Here is a 19,013-nt window from a genome sequence, read left to right as displayed (position 1 = left end):
AAGCTAGAGAGAAGGCATTTCTTTCTAGGAAGTTCAAAACTAAGACTTTGGACTTAATGTCAATTAAGAAGCAATTTTTGTCTTGGAAAGAGTTAGCATTATACATATTTTGAGTTGTTTATTTTAATGTTGTGATTTATTTAGGTTTTATTAGGGTGCTTAGATACCATTAGTTGTTGGGAAATGCGATTGTTTTGTTAGGGTTTATTTGGTGCTGATGCATAAATCCTTTTGTAAACTGAAAGGAGAAAATAATTTATGTGACTGATTCCAATTAGTTAGGATTACTGCCTCATTGTTGCTATTGTCGTTTTTGATTGTTGGTTATTTCTTCTATGAGACGAGGGTCTCTACCTTTGATTGGCATGCCAATTGCAAAATGAGTCACAATGGGAGGATGCAACCTATTTGCCAGGAGTTTGTTCCTATCGGGGTCAATAAGCTCTATATTTTTTACCGAGCTGCCCTGAAACAACTGGGTTTGTCAGGGAGGAGTGAGAAGAGGCTAATTTGTTCCATAGTGGCAATAAAGTTTAAACCTTGCAGTCATTTAAGGAATGGAGTCCAACCATTTGACTTGACCAAGTAGGACAGCTTTGTAAGGAGAGGTGAAAGTCAGGAGTACTAGAAAAGCTTTGAAATATAAGATTACTGCTTCTTGTAAATGAGATTATGATTGATTTAGGAATGAGGCATGACACGGGAGCATTGAGATTTTGATAGATTGGAAAGATAAAATTGACATAGAAGCCGCATTGCATGGATTTATTCAACTTTTAGGGACTTAAGATGAATTTTTCTTGTTGGGATGGTGATTAAATTAAGCCAAGTAATTAACATATCTAGTGCATTCTGTATTGCTCTGGTTCCTAAGAAGAGATGCAGTGGATGTTTGGGATTTTAGGTTAATTAGCTTGGTGGTGTGTACTGCTGCCTAGCCAATATGCTTTCTTCGAGGCTCTTGGGATAGTGGTTGGGTTGGTATTGAATTAACAAATGCAATTGTAAGGGGGAAGATATTCCGTGAATATGTGATTTTAGACTGGTGATCAACCCAGTGAAGCTACTGGGTTGGTTGGACCGATGCAGAGGTTGAACTGGTAATATTAATTACACACGCACACAAAAAACAAAGAACGTGGTCACAATTCCATATTAGTCAATTAAAGTCAAGAAAATAATTAATATCAACACCTAAGATAATATTTGTACTACTTTTTATATTATTTCTAAGATATTATTGGAATTCATTATTATTATTATTAGCAGTTCTACAAATATCAAAGAGCTGTGAGAAATAATGTTTGATTCAAGCAATAATTTATTTAAAAAAAATTTGAATTAATGATTTAATAAATTCATTCTTGAGCATATTTCCTTTATATATGCGATGTATATGTTGATGTATATTGTATGTTTAATAGAAGAATCAAATGCATACCCTTTTCCATCTCCTAGCAAATCGTGCTTTTGGATCTTCCCAGCTGCATTAGGTCCTTCATTTTTGCTTAAGGAATGGGGTCAGCCCAGCTGGCTCACTCCAGGCCAAGTCAGTAAGTATCGATTGGGTTGACTCTGGCTTGTTATAAATCTAGTTTTATGCTATAATTGGGCTGATAAACCAAATCGGTACTGGTCCAACCTGGTCATAATTGAGCAAGTAATCTGAGGGTTTTATAACTATGCTTATATGTAGTCACGGTTGCTTATAAAGTTATGGACTCAAAGACTATGAGTTGGTTGGCCTTATGTTGTGTGAGTTTCTCTTTTCTTAGCTAGACAGGATGGGATTTATCTATAGATTAATTGGCTGGATCAGGACACATTTCTGTGGTTATATTTCTTGGTGTTAATAAATGGAACCCTAGAAAGCTTCTTCAATGATTATAGGGGATCTCCATTTTTGTTCATCCATCTTATGGAACCAGCTATAGGTGTCATGCAGGTGAAATAGTAGAAGGAAATCAATGGAGCAAAGGGATTAGTTGGGGCAGGTCAGGAAGGGGTTGTTCTCAGTGAGAAAGGGGTGCATGTGGTTTATAGAGGTGGGGAGAGGGTGGTCTTCCTGTGGAAGAGGCTGCTCTGGAAGCCTTGTGCACAAGCAGGTTTGGGATTGTATAACATATGCAGCCTTACCTTTGCATTTGGAGAGGCTATTTCTTGATTTGAACGTACAACCTCTGGGTGTGGGGATGTTGAATTTGGAGTGTAATCGGTTTGGTTAGGCTTGATTTTGTCATAAATTGGTAACTGAACTGAGCTTATTGGGTTTTAAATTTATAAACCCAAAACAAACCAAAAACCAACATTTCAATAGAAACTCAACAATCAATTTCATCAGTTCGTTTTTCTCGTTTTGTTTTCAAAAGTTATTCAACAGTTGCAAATACTGAGCCCAATCTATCCTACTAGGTCCAAGGGCTAGAAGACAGTTGGATTCAGGCTAAAACAGAGGCTGTACGCCATCAACTATAGCTGGGCTGGAGCCTATGACTAGTAGAATACAATAGGCTAGAGTGGCTTTTTATAAGAGAAAGAAGCCTTTTTTCTTACACTTGATCGGTGTGGGACAAAGAAGTGTACTGGTGCCAAACCATCTATTCCTGCACCAGCAACTGTTGTTTCTTCTCCATATCTGCCATTTGCACATAAGGAGTTGGCGGAGTGCTTAAAGATGTGGCAACCAGATTCTGCGCAGCTGCCTGGACTGTTCGTTCTGGCACTAAGAGTGCCTAAATTGGTGTTGCTCTCTCCCCCCAAAGAGAGGAGGTGGTAGTAGATTCATAGCTGGGGGAAGGACCTCTTTCAAGCTCCTGAAAAAAATGTGTTAAAGAATTTTATTCTAAATCCAAAGGTGAGTCCAGATCCTCCATACTGAGACTGGGTGTAAGCAAAGATGTTTCAAATGTTGGATTGGAGCATAAACAAATTTCAGTTTAAATTCTTTTATGTTTTTATTTTTTAGGTTTTTATTTTTGTGGCCGGGGGGGGGGGGGAGGGGGTTAGGGCTGCGAATGAGCCAATAATCATTCATGAACTACTCGGTGTGCAGCTCGATAATAGCTTCGATCTGTTCATTAAGATAAATGAGACAAGCTTGTGCTTGGATTTTGAGCTTGAAAACTAAACAAGCTGAACTTGAGCTAGGCGATACTTGGCTTGGTAAGCTCATAAGCCAGCTTGTTTTGGTGGCTCACAATTGGATTGTCTTGAAACTCAAGTAATAGGCTTGTTCAATAAGCTTAGTAGTTAATTATGAAGTAATTTCATGAACTTGGTTTGTAGGATCAAAATAGACTTCTCTATTAATTTGTTAGGAGGCTTGTTAATTAAAATTTTGATTTAGAGTTCATTTTAAATTAACATTAATTTACATACATATGTTACACACACACACACACATGCATATGCATATGCTATGCATATACATATACATATACCTATATATATACATATACCTATATATATATATATATATATATATATATATAAAAGTATTTTCTCTTTAATCTCACTAATCACATATTTTTATTTCTCTTTTAAAAAAATATAATGACATAAGGTAGTAAGACACAAATAAATTATTAAATTTACGTTGTAAATGAACTTGATGATTGAGCAGTTTAAATCAAGCTTGAGCTAAGCTCATTAATTAAATGAGTCGAGATGTTTGACTCGTTTATTGCGGCTCTATGCATTTTATTTCTATAGGTGATCGAGATGTGCTTCATGATTTATGAGATATTGTAGCCAGTTGTCTACAGATCATTCGCATACGTGTGTGGGGCTGCACACGCACATAGGGGGAGAGAGAGAGAGAGAGAGCTTTGACTGGTGGGTATAAGCAAGATTTCGATGGAGCATACACAAATGAGAGAGGGGGGGGGGGGGGAGCCACCCTTTTATAGGCGTTAGATATATTCTTCATGATTTATAAGAGATTGTGACTGGTGGGTGTAAGCAAGATTTCTTGTATGTAGGATTGGATTGGAGCATACTTTATTTTAACGGAGGGTGGGGGAGGCTAGGCCCCTCACCCTTTTATATGTGGTAGAGATGTTCTTCATGATTCATGAGATGCTGTAAGAGGTAGCCAGTTGTCAGCAATGATGCAATATATTTTACAGCTTGCAGATGGTGTAAAAGAGACTAACAACTGCTCCCATTGGCAACTCTAATAACCACACAAGAAATCTAAGGAAATGATGCTTCTTCCAGATCCTCCTTTTTCCTATTTGATGGGCAGTAAGGGGACACCTTTTTTCTTTCCTATGCTCTTCAGCGAGGCTTCCATCAGTTGCGGTTGCCAAGGCTTAGGCTCTGGTTCCCCCCTTCACCTCGTAAATTCTCATCACTGGCTTTCTTCCTTTGATGAAAACCTAATAGAGCACTTGTGATCTCCTCCAATTCGAGAGTTTCTTTTCCCCACATCAGAGTTGTAACCAAATTTTTGTATGTAGAAGAGATGTAGATTTTGATGAGAAAGCAATGTTGCAGCGTACTCAGGAAGAAAAGAAACAAGTGCCAGAAAATTGCAGCAGCAATGAGCATGTGGTGCAGGTGGAGCAAAAATTCAAGGCTTGTCTAGTAGCAAAGGGTTACTCACAGAGGAAAGGGGTTGACTATGATGAGATCTTCTCCCCCGTGGGCATTATGGGCAATGGGCCAGGGGGAAGGATCCATCTATATGGAGCATGGTGGGAGCTGGCCTTTTTCACTTTAAAAGCCCCATGTCTTTCTATGTCATCACTTCTATCTCTCTCAATAAAATATTATTATTAAATTAAATATGCAAAAATTTAACATTATAATAAAAAATAACAATTAATTATAAATACAAGAATATGTAAATATGAAAATACAAAACAAACAAATTTCGGTTTCGACTTTCTTGCAAACCTAAAACCCAAAACTAGTTTTTTGTGGTCAACAAAAACTGACAACTGAACCAAAACGTAAGATAGTTCAACTTCTGGTTTGTTTTTCTTATTTTGTTGATTGTTGTACACCCCTATGGAGCACCTTACTATTGGGCCAATATTTGCTCCATTTGGATTTAAAAAAATAGAATATATGAGTTATTGATTTTTTGTTAGAAGTACTTCTAAAATCTCTGTTTTCTGAACATTATTTTCCACCCAAGTTCTTTTGGCAAAGGACTTATTATGAATTTTTTATTTAATAGATATGGTACTTCACATTTGGGAAATTGTCCCAAACGAAGACTGAGATTCCTATGGCTATCTTGCATGGAGGCTTCAGGATTGACCCTTAATAGTGGACGGGAATGTTTTCTGTTAGTTAAAACTGTTGAGTGCATTCTCAAAAAATTAAATGTGGAATCCTACGTCATGTGTTTGTCTTTGTTTTTTGTTTTTTCCCTCTTGGATTGGACCATAATGGGGAGAGTTTCAATTAAAAGGGGAATATGGAGAGTTTGTCTAATTTGAGTAAGGGGGAATCTTGCCGATATTAATATAATAAGCTAGCTAATTGGTTTATGGTGTCCTGCCTTTTTTTTAAAAAAAAATTATAATTTGCAAGGTGTGGGAGTTATCCTTTCGTGGTTATTGTGAGATAGATATAGCACCTTTAATATTAAATAGACCATGGTGTTTGAAGTTTCAATTACTTCAGTTGAGAGAGTACATAGCTGAAAGATGTTAAAGCTTGATATACATTGTTGGCCCACAACTAATAACTTAAGCTTTTAGGTGAAGTAATAATTAACATGATATCAGAGTTGTTTACCAAGAGGTCTTGGGTTTAGTTTTGTTGCTCGTGTTTATTGTGTAGTGTTTAAAAAATTATTATATTCCCTGTAGTGGGTGTTATCTACCGTGTGATTATCTCTCCACGTGTTGTCAAGCTGCACGTGTAGGGGAGTGTTAATGCTTGATATACATTATTGGCCCACAACCTAATAGCTTAAGCTTTTAGGTAAAATGGTAATTTAACAAATGAGAACTAATAGGATTCCCCTTTAGATGTGTGTTGAGGGTATGGCTATCAATTGGGCTGAACTAGCATTCAGACTAGCTTGTTTGACTTGAAAATTATTAGCTAGAGTGAAAATTTAAGTCTGAAATTAGGATAGCTTCCCAAGAGGAGGGGTGAATTGGTATTTTTAAAATTATGTTAATTTTAATTCTTAATTATCAGTCAATCACAACAATTAAATATAAAAACAATTCAACCACAACCAATCAAGATAATCAAAAACTCAATCTTTGTCTCAATAGCCGTGTAATAAATTGCTGAATTTGTGTAAGCCCTATGTTTATTCCAAACTCACAAGTCTTCCTTATGTTTAGTTTTTAAACAACTTTTAGATTAATAAGTTTAGGTTGATCAAACAACATAATCCCTTTCGGTTTCCGCAATCAATGCTGATCAAGCCAAAAACAAATTATCCTCCGTTCTATTTAACAACTAAACACTCAGAATTAATGAATTAAAAACATACACACAGATTATAAGTCTTTGCTGAAAAAGTAAAGAGTAAGGAAGAAGAGAGACACAAGATTTTACGAGGTTCGGCTTATACCCAGCCTACGTCCTCGCCTTTGGCAAACCACCAAAGAATTCACTAGTTTAGTTCCTTTGACGGGTGGAACAATACCGATTACAAACACTACTTCTGTTAAGCTAGAGCCCGCCTCTCCAAACGATATTCCCTCGTTTGGTCCAACGATTCTACAATCCTGAATCGTCTATGAATAAGAATCAAGATAAAGAGATTTTGTGTACAAGAAAACACTCTCACAGCAGAGTAGGTTAGTACAACAATCAGCACAATAATACTTCAAAGTAATTCAAATATAAAAGAATTTGAAGCTCAATACTTAGTATGAATCACCAAATATCTTTCAAAATATGAAAGATTCTGACTTTGAAAGCTTTGCTTCGAAGTTTGAATCAGTAGCAACTCAGTAGTTGAACACAAGAGAGTTTGAGAGCCTTTGAGAACTTTGATTGTTTGAAAATTGCTTGGTATCTCAAACCTTTGAAGATTGGGGCTATTTATAGATGTTTAGAAGCAATTCCATACCCCCAAAGTTTCCTTGAAATAGTTTCCAAGTTTTTTAAAATAATTATGTCCAAAAATTTTGTTTAAAAAATCTTCCCGTTAAGAGTTTTAAAGCCAACGTTTGAGTGGCAGTCGCCTGTCATAGAACAAACTCTCAACATAGAATACTGGTAGTTGCCTGCTAGAACCAAGGCAGTCGCCTGACATGTTCACGTAGGCGCCTAACATGTTTAGGCAGTCGCCTGTCTTGCTACTGTCTCTTTGAAAAACCCTTTCTGGCAGTCGCATATTTTTGCAAACCATGACATAGCATATTTTTGCACTCACTTCTCTTAAACATTTCTCCCCCTTTGGACATCAATCAAAAAGGAGAAAGAAAAACAAAAATAGAGAAATGCTGCAATACAAAGTACTACTTTTAGAACATCAAGAACATACTATCCGATAAAGCTTTAATACATAAAAGTGATAAATAACTTATAGATGAAAACACATCAATCAGAAGCTTCCATAGATCCACTTTCATCATCTCCTTCCTCTTGTTCACTAGGTTCATCATCACTTGATGTAGCAGAGTTGATATTCATAGGAGATTTGCCTTTAGAGGAGCTGACCAACTGTTGTTCAATCTTATCAACTCGCTTATCAATATTTGAACAATGATTTTCTATAGAAGAAACCTTCTCTTGCAGAGTACCAAGTCCAGATTTCATTCCATCACTGAAAGTCATATAATGATTAAAAAATGGAACGAACCATGAAGGAGTTTCTGGATCAAGCTGAATTGAAGGTGCTGGTATGGAAGATGAAGGAGGTGGTGGAGCAGATGATACATGACGATGTCCCTTATGAAACCATCCTTGAGGAGAGTTCTTATAGCCCATACGTTTAAGAATGGTATCAGAAAAAGTATCGTAATGAGTTTTGCTAGTGAAGTTGAATGATGGTGTAAGAATATTAAAATGAGTAAAAACCATATTTAACATTCCAGCATATGGTAGAACAATACGAGGAGCATCGACTTTCATAATAATCCACTTGATAATTAAACTTGGAAGATCCATCTTTTTTCTTTTGAGAATACACCACATTACAAAACAATCTAGGAATGAAATATGATCGTGAGAACCAGAACGTGGTAAGATGTTGTTTGTAATGAGTTTGTGCAGGATTAGAGTCTTCAGATTAAGCTATTTGTAAAGAGGTAGATGCCCAAAATTAACAGGAGTTTCAGTCATGACTAGAGGCAAAAAAATCTTGTGGAGTAAAACCCTGAGCCATAATCCATTGTTTCTCAACAATGTGAACCTCAAAATCTCCTGGCTTAATTCGAAGAATTTTTCCCAAAGATATGGAAGTTAAAATGATTTAAAACAGGGTTTTAAACCCTATCCGCCGCGAGGTAGTCGCCTGTCTATGTGGAATCTGAAAAGTCAGTAGCTTGGCAGTCGCATGGCACCTTGGTGGCAGTCGCTTGCCAAGCCGAACAGAGTTTAGATTACTTCACGACTATGTAGCATGCCCAATTCTCTTCTTATAAATATGAATCTTTCTTCAGATAAAGGTTTTGTGAAAATATCTGCTAATTGGTCATTTGTATTTACAAATTCTAGCATTATATCTTTGTTTTGCACATGATCTCTCAAGAAAAGATGTCTTATGTAAATGTGTTTTGTTCTTGAGTGAGATACTGAATTTTTTGAAATATTAATGGCACTTGTGTTGTCACATTTTATGGGAATAGTTTGATATTGTATTTTAAAATCTTTTAGTTGTTGTTTCATATACAATGTTTGGGCACAACAACTTCCTGCAGCAATGTATTCTGCTTCTGCTGTGGATAATGTTGCAGAGTTTTGTTTCTTTGAAGACCATGAAACTAAAGAGTGTCCTAGAAAATGACACGTTCCACTTGTGCTTTTTCTATCTATTTTACATCCAGCAAAGTCTGCATCTGAATAACTAATCATTTCAAATTCAGATTCCTTTGGATACCATAAACCTAGTTCAAGTGTGCCTAATAGATATCTAAGGATTCTTTTGACCGTTGTTTGGTGTGATTCCTTAGGAGCTGACTGAAACCTTGCACACATACATACACTAAACATAATATCCGGTCTACTTGCTATTAAATAAAGTAAGCTTCCTATCATTCCTCGGTAATACTTAGTATCAACTTGTTTCCCTTTTTCATCTTTGTCAAGACTAGTTGAAGTACTCATAGGAGTTCTTATAGGTTTACTTTCTTCCATATCAAACTTTTTTAACATATCTTTAATATATTTAGTTTGATTTATGAAAGTTCCATTTTTTGCCTTTTTGATTTGTAATCCTAGAAAATAATTTAATTCTCCCATCATACTCATCTCAAACTCTTTTTGCATTGATTTAGCGAATTCATTGCATAAATTCTCATTGGTTGCCCTAAAAATAATATCATCAACATAAATTTGTACTATAAGCATATCTTTGTTTTTGGTTTTTATAAATAACGTACTATCTATCTTTCCTCTTGAGAAATTATTTTGAATTAGGAACTTGCTTAGTCTTTCATACCAAGTTCTAGGAGCTTGCTTTAATTCATATAGAGCTTTAGTTAACTTAAATACATAATCTGGATTTTTTGAATTTTCAAAACCTGGAGGTTGTTTTACATAAACCTCTTCATTTATATATCCATTTAAAAAAGCACTTTTTACATCCATTTGATATAATTTGAAATCCCTATAGGCTGCATAAGCTAAGAGCATCCTAATTGCTTCCATTCTTGCTACAGGGGTAAAAGTTTCATTGTAATCAATACCTTCTTCTTGATTATATCCTTGAGCTACTAGCCTAGCTTTATTTCTTACAACAACTCCATTTTCATCCTTTTTATTTCTAAACACCCATTTAGTTCCTATGATTGATTTGTCTTTGGGTTTTGGTATAAGTTCCCATACTTGACTTCTTTCAAATTGATGTAGTTCCTCTTGCATAGCTATAATCCAAGAGTCATCTTTTAAAGTTTCATCAATATTTTTGGGTTCTTCTTGAGATAAAAAGGCATAATGATTGCAAATATTTTTCAAAGAAGCTCGAGTGGTTATACCTTTTGAAGTTTCTCCAAGTATTTGTTCTTTTGGATGAATTTTTGAATATTTCCATTCTTTAGGTAGTTCTAGACTTTCTACAATGTTTTCATTTGAAGTCTCTTTAATATTTTCTTCTTTTATTTTAAGATCTTCTTCATTTTGTGAAACATCTTCTTTTTCATCATTCTGAATTTTATTTTCATAAAAGTTGGATTCATCAAATGTTATGTGTATTGATTCAATGATAGTAAGAGTTCTCCTATTATAGACCCTATAGGCTTTGCTATTTATAAAGTAGCCTAAAAAGATACCTTCATCAGATTTTGCATCAAACTTTCCTAAATCATCTTTAGTGTTAAGAATGAAGCATTTGCACCCAAATACATGAAAGTAAGAAATATTAGGTTTTCTTCCTTTCCATAATTCATATGGTGTTTTCTCTATACTTGATCTTATAGATACCCTATTTATAATATAACAAGCTGTGTTTACAGCTTTAGCCCAAAAGTATTTAGGTAAATTATTCTCATTAAGCATAGTTCTTGCCATTTCTTGTAGAGTTCTATTTTTTCTTTCTACAAATCCATTTTGTTGTGGAGTTCTAGGAGTTGAAAAATTATGAGATATTCCATGTTCATTACAAAATTTATCGACTTCCTTGTTCTTAAATTCTTTTCCTTAGTCACTTTTAAAACTTGTTACATTATAGCCTTTCTCATTTTGTAATTTCTTACATAAGGAAATTAACATATTACGAGCTTCATGTTTATTAGATAGAAATAATACCCAAGTAAATCTTGAATAATCATCTACTATTACAAAAGCATATTGTTTTCCTCCTAGACTTAAGGTTCTAGTTGGACCAAATAAATCTAAATGTAAAAGTTCTAGGGGTCTTTTAGTAGATATATACTTTTTCTTTTTAAAGCTAGTTTTAACTTGCTTTCCTTTTTGGCATGCGTCACATATCTTGTTTTTTATGAATTTAGAATTTGGTAATCCTTTTACAAGATTTTTCTTTGATAATTTGAATAATAAGTTCATGCTAGCATGTCCTAACTTTCTATGCCATAGCCAACTTATATCATTCATAGCTGCCAAACAAGTTACGTTTTGATTTATTAGATTTTCAAGATTTATACAATAAACATTATTTATCCTAAGAGCTATAAATAAGATTTTATTTTCTTTGGGATTTTGAATAACGCATTTTTCTTTCTTAAAGATTATTTCAAACCCTTTGTCACTCAATTGGCTTATGCTTAAAAGATTGTGTTTTAATCCTTCTACCAATAATACATTATCAATAGTAATAGAAGGTTCTTTACCTATTCTCCCGATGCCAATGATCTTACCTTTGGCATTATCACCGAAGGTGACATATCCTCCATTCTTTTGTTTTAATGATGTGAACTTGGTCTTATCATCGGTCATGTGTCTTGAACACCCGTTGTCCAATTACCACTTGTCCATTGATGAAGTTGTCCTAAAACATACCTACAATGGAGGATTCATTTGGTTAGTTTTAGGAACCCAAATCCTTTTAACTTTCTTTATTTTGTTGTTAGATCCATTATTGACTTTCCATTCACCTTGTATTTTGACATACTTCCTTTTTAGTGGGCAATCAAACATTACATGACCTTTGGTCTTGCACATATAACAAGTAGTGTGTTCATGTTTGTTGTGTGAGGAAGTGCTAGCATAGTGCTTGGCTTCTTTTACAAAATATCCCATGTATAATTTTTTATTCTTTTTGTTTGGTTTACCATTGTAACCTATTCCTTCTTTATTCCCATGTAACCTTTGCTGTCCAATCATTTTTTCAAAATTATCTTTCCCTTTAGTAAAATTATATATAACTTGTTCTTTATCTTCTACTAATTTCTTTAGTTCATTTATTTCTTGATCCTTTTTACTTAAGTTTTCTTTATGAGTTTTGGTCAATTTTCTTCTTCTTCTAACTTCTTTATACAAGAATCCTTTTCTTCTTCAATAGTTTTAAATGATTCAAGTTGTTTTAAGTTCTTTATTTTGATCTTTTAAGGTTATATTTCTTTTGGAAATTTTTATGAATCTTTTATGTAAAGAAAATAATTCAGCTTGTAATTCTTTGTATGAGGGCATACTATCACAAGACTCATCATAAGATTCATTGATAGATTCGGTTGAAGAGTAATAGGAGTTTACCTCTTCATCGTTTGCCATGAAGCATACGTTTGCCATCTCTTGTCCACTTGATTCGTTTTCAGTTTCGCTGGAGCTTGAGTCATCCCAAGTAGCCTTCATAGCTTCTTTCTTTTTCTTCTTGTCTTTCTTGAGCAAAGGGTAGTCTGATTTGATATGTCCTGGTTTCTTACAATGATAGCATATAGGAGGTTCATTTTTACTTTTATTTTCTTTTCTACTTGATTCTACCTTTTCAGTTTTTCTTTTGTTGAACTTCTTAGGAAATCTTTTATTCCTTCTATAAAACTTTCCTAGTCTCTTAGTGATGAATGCTAATTCATCTTGATCCAAATCACTTGATTCACTTTCTTCTTCGCTTGAGCTGTGGCTTGATGCTTTTAGTGCAATAGATTTCTTATGCTTTAGTTCAGGATTTCTTTCTTTTAGAACCATTTCATAAGTAAGAAGTGATCCTATGAGTTCATCTAGGGAGGTAGTCTTAAGATTCCTTCCTTCGGTAATTGCTGTAGCCTTAGGTTCCCATATTGAGGGAAGGCCTCTCAAAATTTTCCTAATCATTTCATAGGTGGTATATGTTTTTCTTAAGGCACTTAGGGAGTTAATTATGTGGGTGAATCTTGTGTACATACTTGATATGGATTCATCTGAATTCATTTTGAATGCTTCATATTCGCTAGTTAACATGTCTATTCTATTGTCTCTTACATCAATGGTTCCTTCATATGTGACTTCTAATTTGTCCCATATTTCTTTAGTTGTTTTACAAGCCATTACCCTATTGAATTCGTTAGCATCTAAGGCACAATATAAAGCATTTATAGCACTTGAGTTTATTTGAAGCATCTTATAATCTGAATCAATCATATCCTTTTTCTCTTTTGGAATATGTTTGCCATCTATTATTTTGGTGGGAATAAAGTCTCTATCTACAACTACTTCCCAAGCTTTCCAATTCATGTGTTGGAGGTAGATTTGTATTCTCTTTTTCCAAAAGGTGTAGTTGCGTCCACAAAAGATTGGTGGACGAGTTGAGGATTGGCTCTCTCCAAAAGGAGCTACTCCTATGTTAGCCATTTAGATTTTTTTATATATGCTTGTTAAGAATTTGCTATAACTAGGCTCTGATACCAATTGAAATTAGGATAGCTTCCCAAGAGGAGGTGTGAATTGGTATTTTTAAAATTATTTTAATTTTAATTCTTAATTATCAATCAATCACAATAATTAAATATAAAAACAATTCAACCACAACCAATCAAGATAATCAAAAACTCAATCTTTGTCTCAATAGCCCTGTGTTTATTCCAAACTCACAAGTCTTCCTTATGTTTAGTTTTTAAACAAACTTTTAGATTAATAAATTTAGGTTGATCAACCAACGTAGTCCCTTTCGGTTTCCGCAATCAATGCTGATTAAGCCAAAAACAAATTATCCTCCGTTCTATTTAACAACTAAACACTCAGAATTAATGAATTAAAAGCATACACGCAGATTATAAGTCTTTGCTGAAAAAGTAAAGAGTAAGGAAGAAGAGAGACACAAGATTTTACGAGGTTCGGCTTATACCCAGCCTATGTCCTCGCCTTTGGCAAACCACCAAAGAATTCACTAGTTTAGTTCCGTTGACGGGTGGAACAATACCAATTACAAACACTCCTTCCGTTAGGCTAGAGCCCGCCTCTCCAAACGATATTCCCTCGTTTGGTCAAACGATTCTACAGCCCTGAATCGTCTATGAATAAGAATCAAGATAAAGAAATTTTGTGTACAAGAAAACACTCTCACAGCAGAGTAGGTTAGTACAACACTTAGCACAATAATACTTCAAAGTAATTCAAATATAAAAGAATTTGAAGCTCAATACTTAGTATGAATCACCAAATATCTTTCAAAATATGAAAGATTCTGACTTTGAAAGCTTTGCTTCGAAGTTTGAATCAGTAGCAACTCAGTAGTTGAACACAAGAGAGTTTGAGAGCCTTTGAGAACTTTGATTGCTTGAAAATTGTTTGGTATCTCAAACCTTTGAAGATTAGGGCTATTTATAGATGTTTAGAAGCAATTCCATATCCCCAAAGTTTCCTTAAAATAGTTTTCAAGTTTTTTAAAATAATTATGTCCAAAAACTTTGTTTAAAAAATCTTTCCGTTAAGAGTTTTTAAGCTAACGTTCGAGTGGCAGTCGCCTGCTACGACTTGACAGTCGCCTGTCATAGAACAAACTCTCAACACAGAATACTGGCAGTCGCCTGCTAGAACCAAGGCAGTCGCTTGGCATGTTCACGCAGGCGCTTGACATGTTTAGGCAGTCGCCTGTCTTACTACTGTCTCTTTGAAAAACCCTTTCCTTAATTTGGCAATCGCCTGACCCTTTTTTTATTTCAAAAGTTTTTCTTTTTCAAAACCCTTTCTTTTAATTGATTATTAAAATATTCTTTAGAGTATATATAAAAATATATTTCTTAATTTTTGAGAGTTTCAATCCAATTTATATTTGAAATTAACTTGAAGTACTTACATTTAGAACATCTAAAAAAAAATGATCCTTTGTTCTTCAATCTTGTTCTTCTATCATCTTTGAGTTTTCAATCTTTTCTTTAAACTTTCACCAATATATCTTTAATCCTCATGCTCTTTAAGATCTCTTTGTAATCCATAAGCTTTATTATGCTCTTCAAAATTTCTTTTTAATCCATAGGCTTCCTTATGCTCTTGAGCTTTGTCACTTCCTTTAAGTTTTGCCTTTTTCCTGAAAAACTTTTACTTGAACCATATTAAACACATCATTGATTTGTTATCATCAAAATAAGAATTGTAAGCCTTATTAGGCCAACAAAGTCTAAACTTGAACTTGGGTTAAGTTAGGTATGGCTCCTATAGAAGATAAGGGAGGGACCACTCAGATGGCATGAACACTTGCAACGTAGGCCACATAGTGCGCTAGTGAGGAAGAGTGAGTTAGTTACTGGAGGGGTAGTGGAAGGGGTAGGGGTAAACCTAAAATAACGTGGGAGGAGATAGTGAGTAAGGATTTAATATCCCTGAATTTGTCAAAAGAAATGGTCCATGGTTACATAAATTGGCGAAAAATGATTCATATAACCGTCCCCACCTAGTGGGACTTAAGGCTTGATTTTGTTGTTATTGTTGTTGTTTTATTGTATAGTGTGACTGCATGGGTGTGCGTGAAGCTAGTTGTAGTCGTAGACGCATGCATTTTGCTTTGTATGTAAAGTTTGTTAATATACATTATTTCATTATTGCCTCAATTATCATACTAATATTTAATATAAATAATGTATAATACGTACCTAATGCAAGCAACATGGTGCCATGACTCAATATTATAGTTGTTATTCAAAATTTATTATTAGGGTTCTTATTATATTAGCATGCTATTTAAAAATAAATATTCGTGTAATCATTTGATTTGAATATATAAGTGGCTAGAAATTTTCATTTAGACCTTGTTTGATCATATATATATATATTTCTAAAAAATAAATTTTTGTTTTGTGCCATGCACAAAAGAGAAATAAATATAGTTTATAACAATTAACAGCCACCAAGCTTGAAGTCCCATTAGGTGGAATCAGCCACATGAATGCTTTGAAAGTTGGAGCGCTGTCAACCTTAGTATTTTCAAGTATTCTAGGTCTACTAATGTCTAAAAACTAATCCCTTCTGCTGGTATGATTCTTCGCCTACGCTGCAATTAGCTTAAACCATGTAAACCATTTTTCCCTTTATCTCATGTTCTACTAATACTACACCTGACTCGTGTGTTTATTCCTTAATTTATGTTTAGCATTCTCATTTTTGCAGTTTTTACTTTTTGGATATGTTGCTTCTTAGTTTCCCAATAATTTGGTCCATAAAGCATAGCTGGTTAGCCTGGTCTTATAGCTGTCCTATGCAACTTTCCTTTTAATTTTAATGGTATTCCATGATCACACAGCATGCTCTTCCATTTTACCGGCCTGCCTCAACTCCTATGGATTACATGTTATTCATTTTCTACCTTAGCCTGCATAAGCAATTAAATATACTGAAATCTACTAGTGTCCAGGATTTCCTGACAACCAACTTTAATATTTTTTTTTTCCAATATTCCTCCTAAACTGACAAATTATTTTTCTTGTAGCCTGTCTTGTTTCTACATATCTTAAAGCCTTGACATTCTAAATCATTTTATTTTTGTTATTCCAGATTTTGTTATACCTGACTTCCTGTTTCATCAAGACAATATGATTGTGAAAAACATCCATGTTGGAAGTTTGGAACCTTATTTTGGATATTTGTAGTGAGTTTATCCATAACTAAAGCAAAAGAATGAGGACTCAGAGAAGACCCTTGGTGTACTCCTATTGCGGTTAGAAATTTTCTAGACTTGTGTTTTTAGCACTTGTCATTATTCCATTGTATATTTTCCTAACATCATCTATATACCTACTACATACTCTTTTATTCTAGAACCTAATTTTAGAACTTCTCACACACCACCACCACCACCACCCCCCCCCCCGCGGGCGCGGGAGGCCCCCCAAACACCAAAAAAAAAAACTTTTGTAGTAGATATGTACAACTTATTTTCTGTAGCTCAATTGTCCTTTCCTGATGTCACATCATGTGAATGAGAAGTTCAATTTCCTGATAGTTATAGTAATTTTGCATATCTTCTTTGCTTTTTGCACATAGGTTTTAAGAGTATTTTTCTTCTATTCATCTGCTATTTCTTAATTTTTCTTGCCTCTGTACTTTTTGAAAGGGAACAAATTTTAGTCAAGAGTATAAAACAATTTACTCAGTAATTTGTTCTTTAAACAAACAATGAAAAATCGAAGAAATATTTTTCCCTTCAAAAATGTTTTCCTATTTTATGTTGAGAACTATTTTTCATCCAGCTAAATGGATTATGTATTTTAGGCATTTGACATCATATCCACACTTTATTACTTTCATCCAGCTAAATGGATTATGTATTTTAGGCATTTGACATCATATCCACACTTTATTACAAATGACATTAATATAAGAAATTTTAAATTCTACTTGATATAACTAAATAATATGTTATAAGAAACATTAAATATCTAAATACACAAGATTTAATGTATGCAATACTTAATGTCTAGCCTAAAAAAAATTAATATGAAACTTGAAGCATTATTTAATATAAACATCATTTAATATTTGAGCAGCAGCAGCCTCTCAACAATTAGTTCTGTATTATGTTGCTTGAAAATTATTACCTGCAATAATATATTCAACTCAAATGATTGATATCACCTGTTCTTTTCTTACTATTTGTGTGTTTGAAATGTAATTTTGCTCAATCATATGGCCTAGAACTTGTTAGAAAATGATGAGCTTAGTTTGATCCTGAGCCTTTCTTATTTGGGCTGAGTTTGAGCGAAGTCGTCATCTGCAATCAGCTTGCGCTGATTGATAGGCCTAGTTGAAGGCAGATGGTAGGGCAGTTGAAGGCTGTTAGTGTATTGATTTTTTGTGTTCTTGAGGGTAGTGCTTGCAAGCATGGGTTTGGAGCTTGGATTTGGATTTGGATTTATGTGAACTTTGAAGAAAGTCAATATATTTTTCTACTGTGTTTCATCCAGTCCACCCAAATTCAAATCCAATATCCTAATTCCTCCATCCTCCCACATGCATCCAAGTGTCCTTGATTTTAAATTGTGAATCACAAGCATAGTAGTTGTAGAAAGAGTGCAATGCCATGCAATTTGTGCTTACAATTTATTTTTCATCCTTTTAGAAAGAATGCCATGGTTTTGTTTTCCATTGAATTGTGTACCGTTTCCGTTTTGTTAGGATGTTGCTGAGGCCAAGGAGTTCCTGAAGCAAAAAGGGGTTGATGTGGGTTCTGATTGACTGATTGGTTTGTAGGATCCTTCTGCTTCTGATATGGTCTGGAACCGAACTGAATTTTACTTCTAGAACTGAGCATTGTAAGCTCCACACTTGGGAGCTGTCATTTCTTCTTGAAGGATTATCGTATTTGGTAATTGTAAGGGTTGGACTCGAATTCTGTTGCAAAGTCTCGAGTTTCAAACCTCCAAAAGAGAAAGATGGTGGTGTTAAGGATGTGCCATTCTTATTGTGTAATTTGGTTGGCCTTGGCAAATCCCTATATAATTTTTTTTTTTAATTTTAGGAAAAAAAAAAAAGCGCTCTCAGAATCAGTGTCATTCACATACTGTCCAGGATCCAGTGTGCAACTTTAATTTTGATTTTCTCTTGAAATGGTAACACTACAACGTTGGTGGGACTCATTAAAATGATTTTCATTATTTGTGGGAGAATGAATGGTTGGATTGGGAGTGATGTTACTTCATTCCTTGGGTTTTCACCTCAGATATTTCCAATTGTGCAGAGAGGAGTTGATCCTTGTAAATCTTTCTCGTAAAATATTTAGAAATATTTTTAAAAACTTTTTAAAGTAATTGAAAGTTTTATTTTTTCATAAAACAAGAGATCTTTCCTCTTGAGGCTTGGGGTTAAGGTATTCAGGGTCTAGTGGGTGTATGGGATCTAGGGTAAGCTGTAAGAATAACGCAGGTTCTTTTGTACGAAATCAAAGCAATTTTATTCTTAATTTTTTTTTTAGTTGTGTATTTGATTTTTTGTTTTTTTGGATCTTTCGAGTCCTTTGTTTATTTTTAAAAGAAGTTGCAGATGTATAGGTAAAAATATCTTTTCCA

General features: G+C 34.2%; 1 protein-coding gene across 7 annotated transcripts in view; it reads left to right on the top strand.

Moving 5' to 3' along the window:
• LOC131165752 (dolichol-phosphate mannose synthase subunit 3-like) overlaps positions 1 to 18,584 on the top strand; it is a 68,722-nt gene extending 50,138 nt beyond the window's left edge. For 6 of the 7 annotated variants that reach the window (XM_058123788.1, XM_058123790.1, XM_058123785.1 and 3 more), the window contains one exon: positions 18,124 to 18,584. In XM_058123788.1, coding sequence (XP_057979771.1) covers positions 18,124 to 18,183 — 60 coding nt within the window. In that variant the 3' untranslated portion in view covers positions 18,184 to 18,584. Of the gene's footprint in view, positions 1 to 16,503; positions 16,653 to 18,123 lie in introns of those variants that run through there. The other variant, XM_058123791.1, reaches the window with a different exon arrangement.
• The last annotated feature ends 429 nt before the right edge of the window (positions 18,585 to 19,013 follow it).

This window comes from Malania oleifera, chromosome 10 (genome assembly GCF_029873635.1).
Source record: "Malania oleifera isolate guangnan ecotype guangnan chromosome 10, ASM2987363v1, whole genome shotgun sequence".
NCBI classification, from domain to species: Eukaryota; Viridiplantae; Streptophyta; class Magnoliopsida; order Santalales; family Ximeniaceae; genus Malania; species Malania oleifera.
The sequence above is the reverse complement of the archived record's forward strand: the minus strand, read 5'-3'. Positions and strand labels throughout refer to the sequence as shown.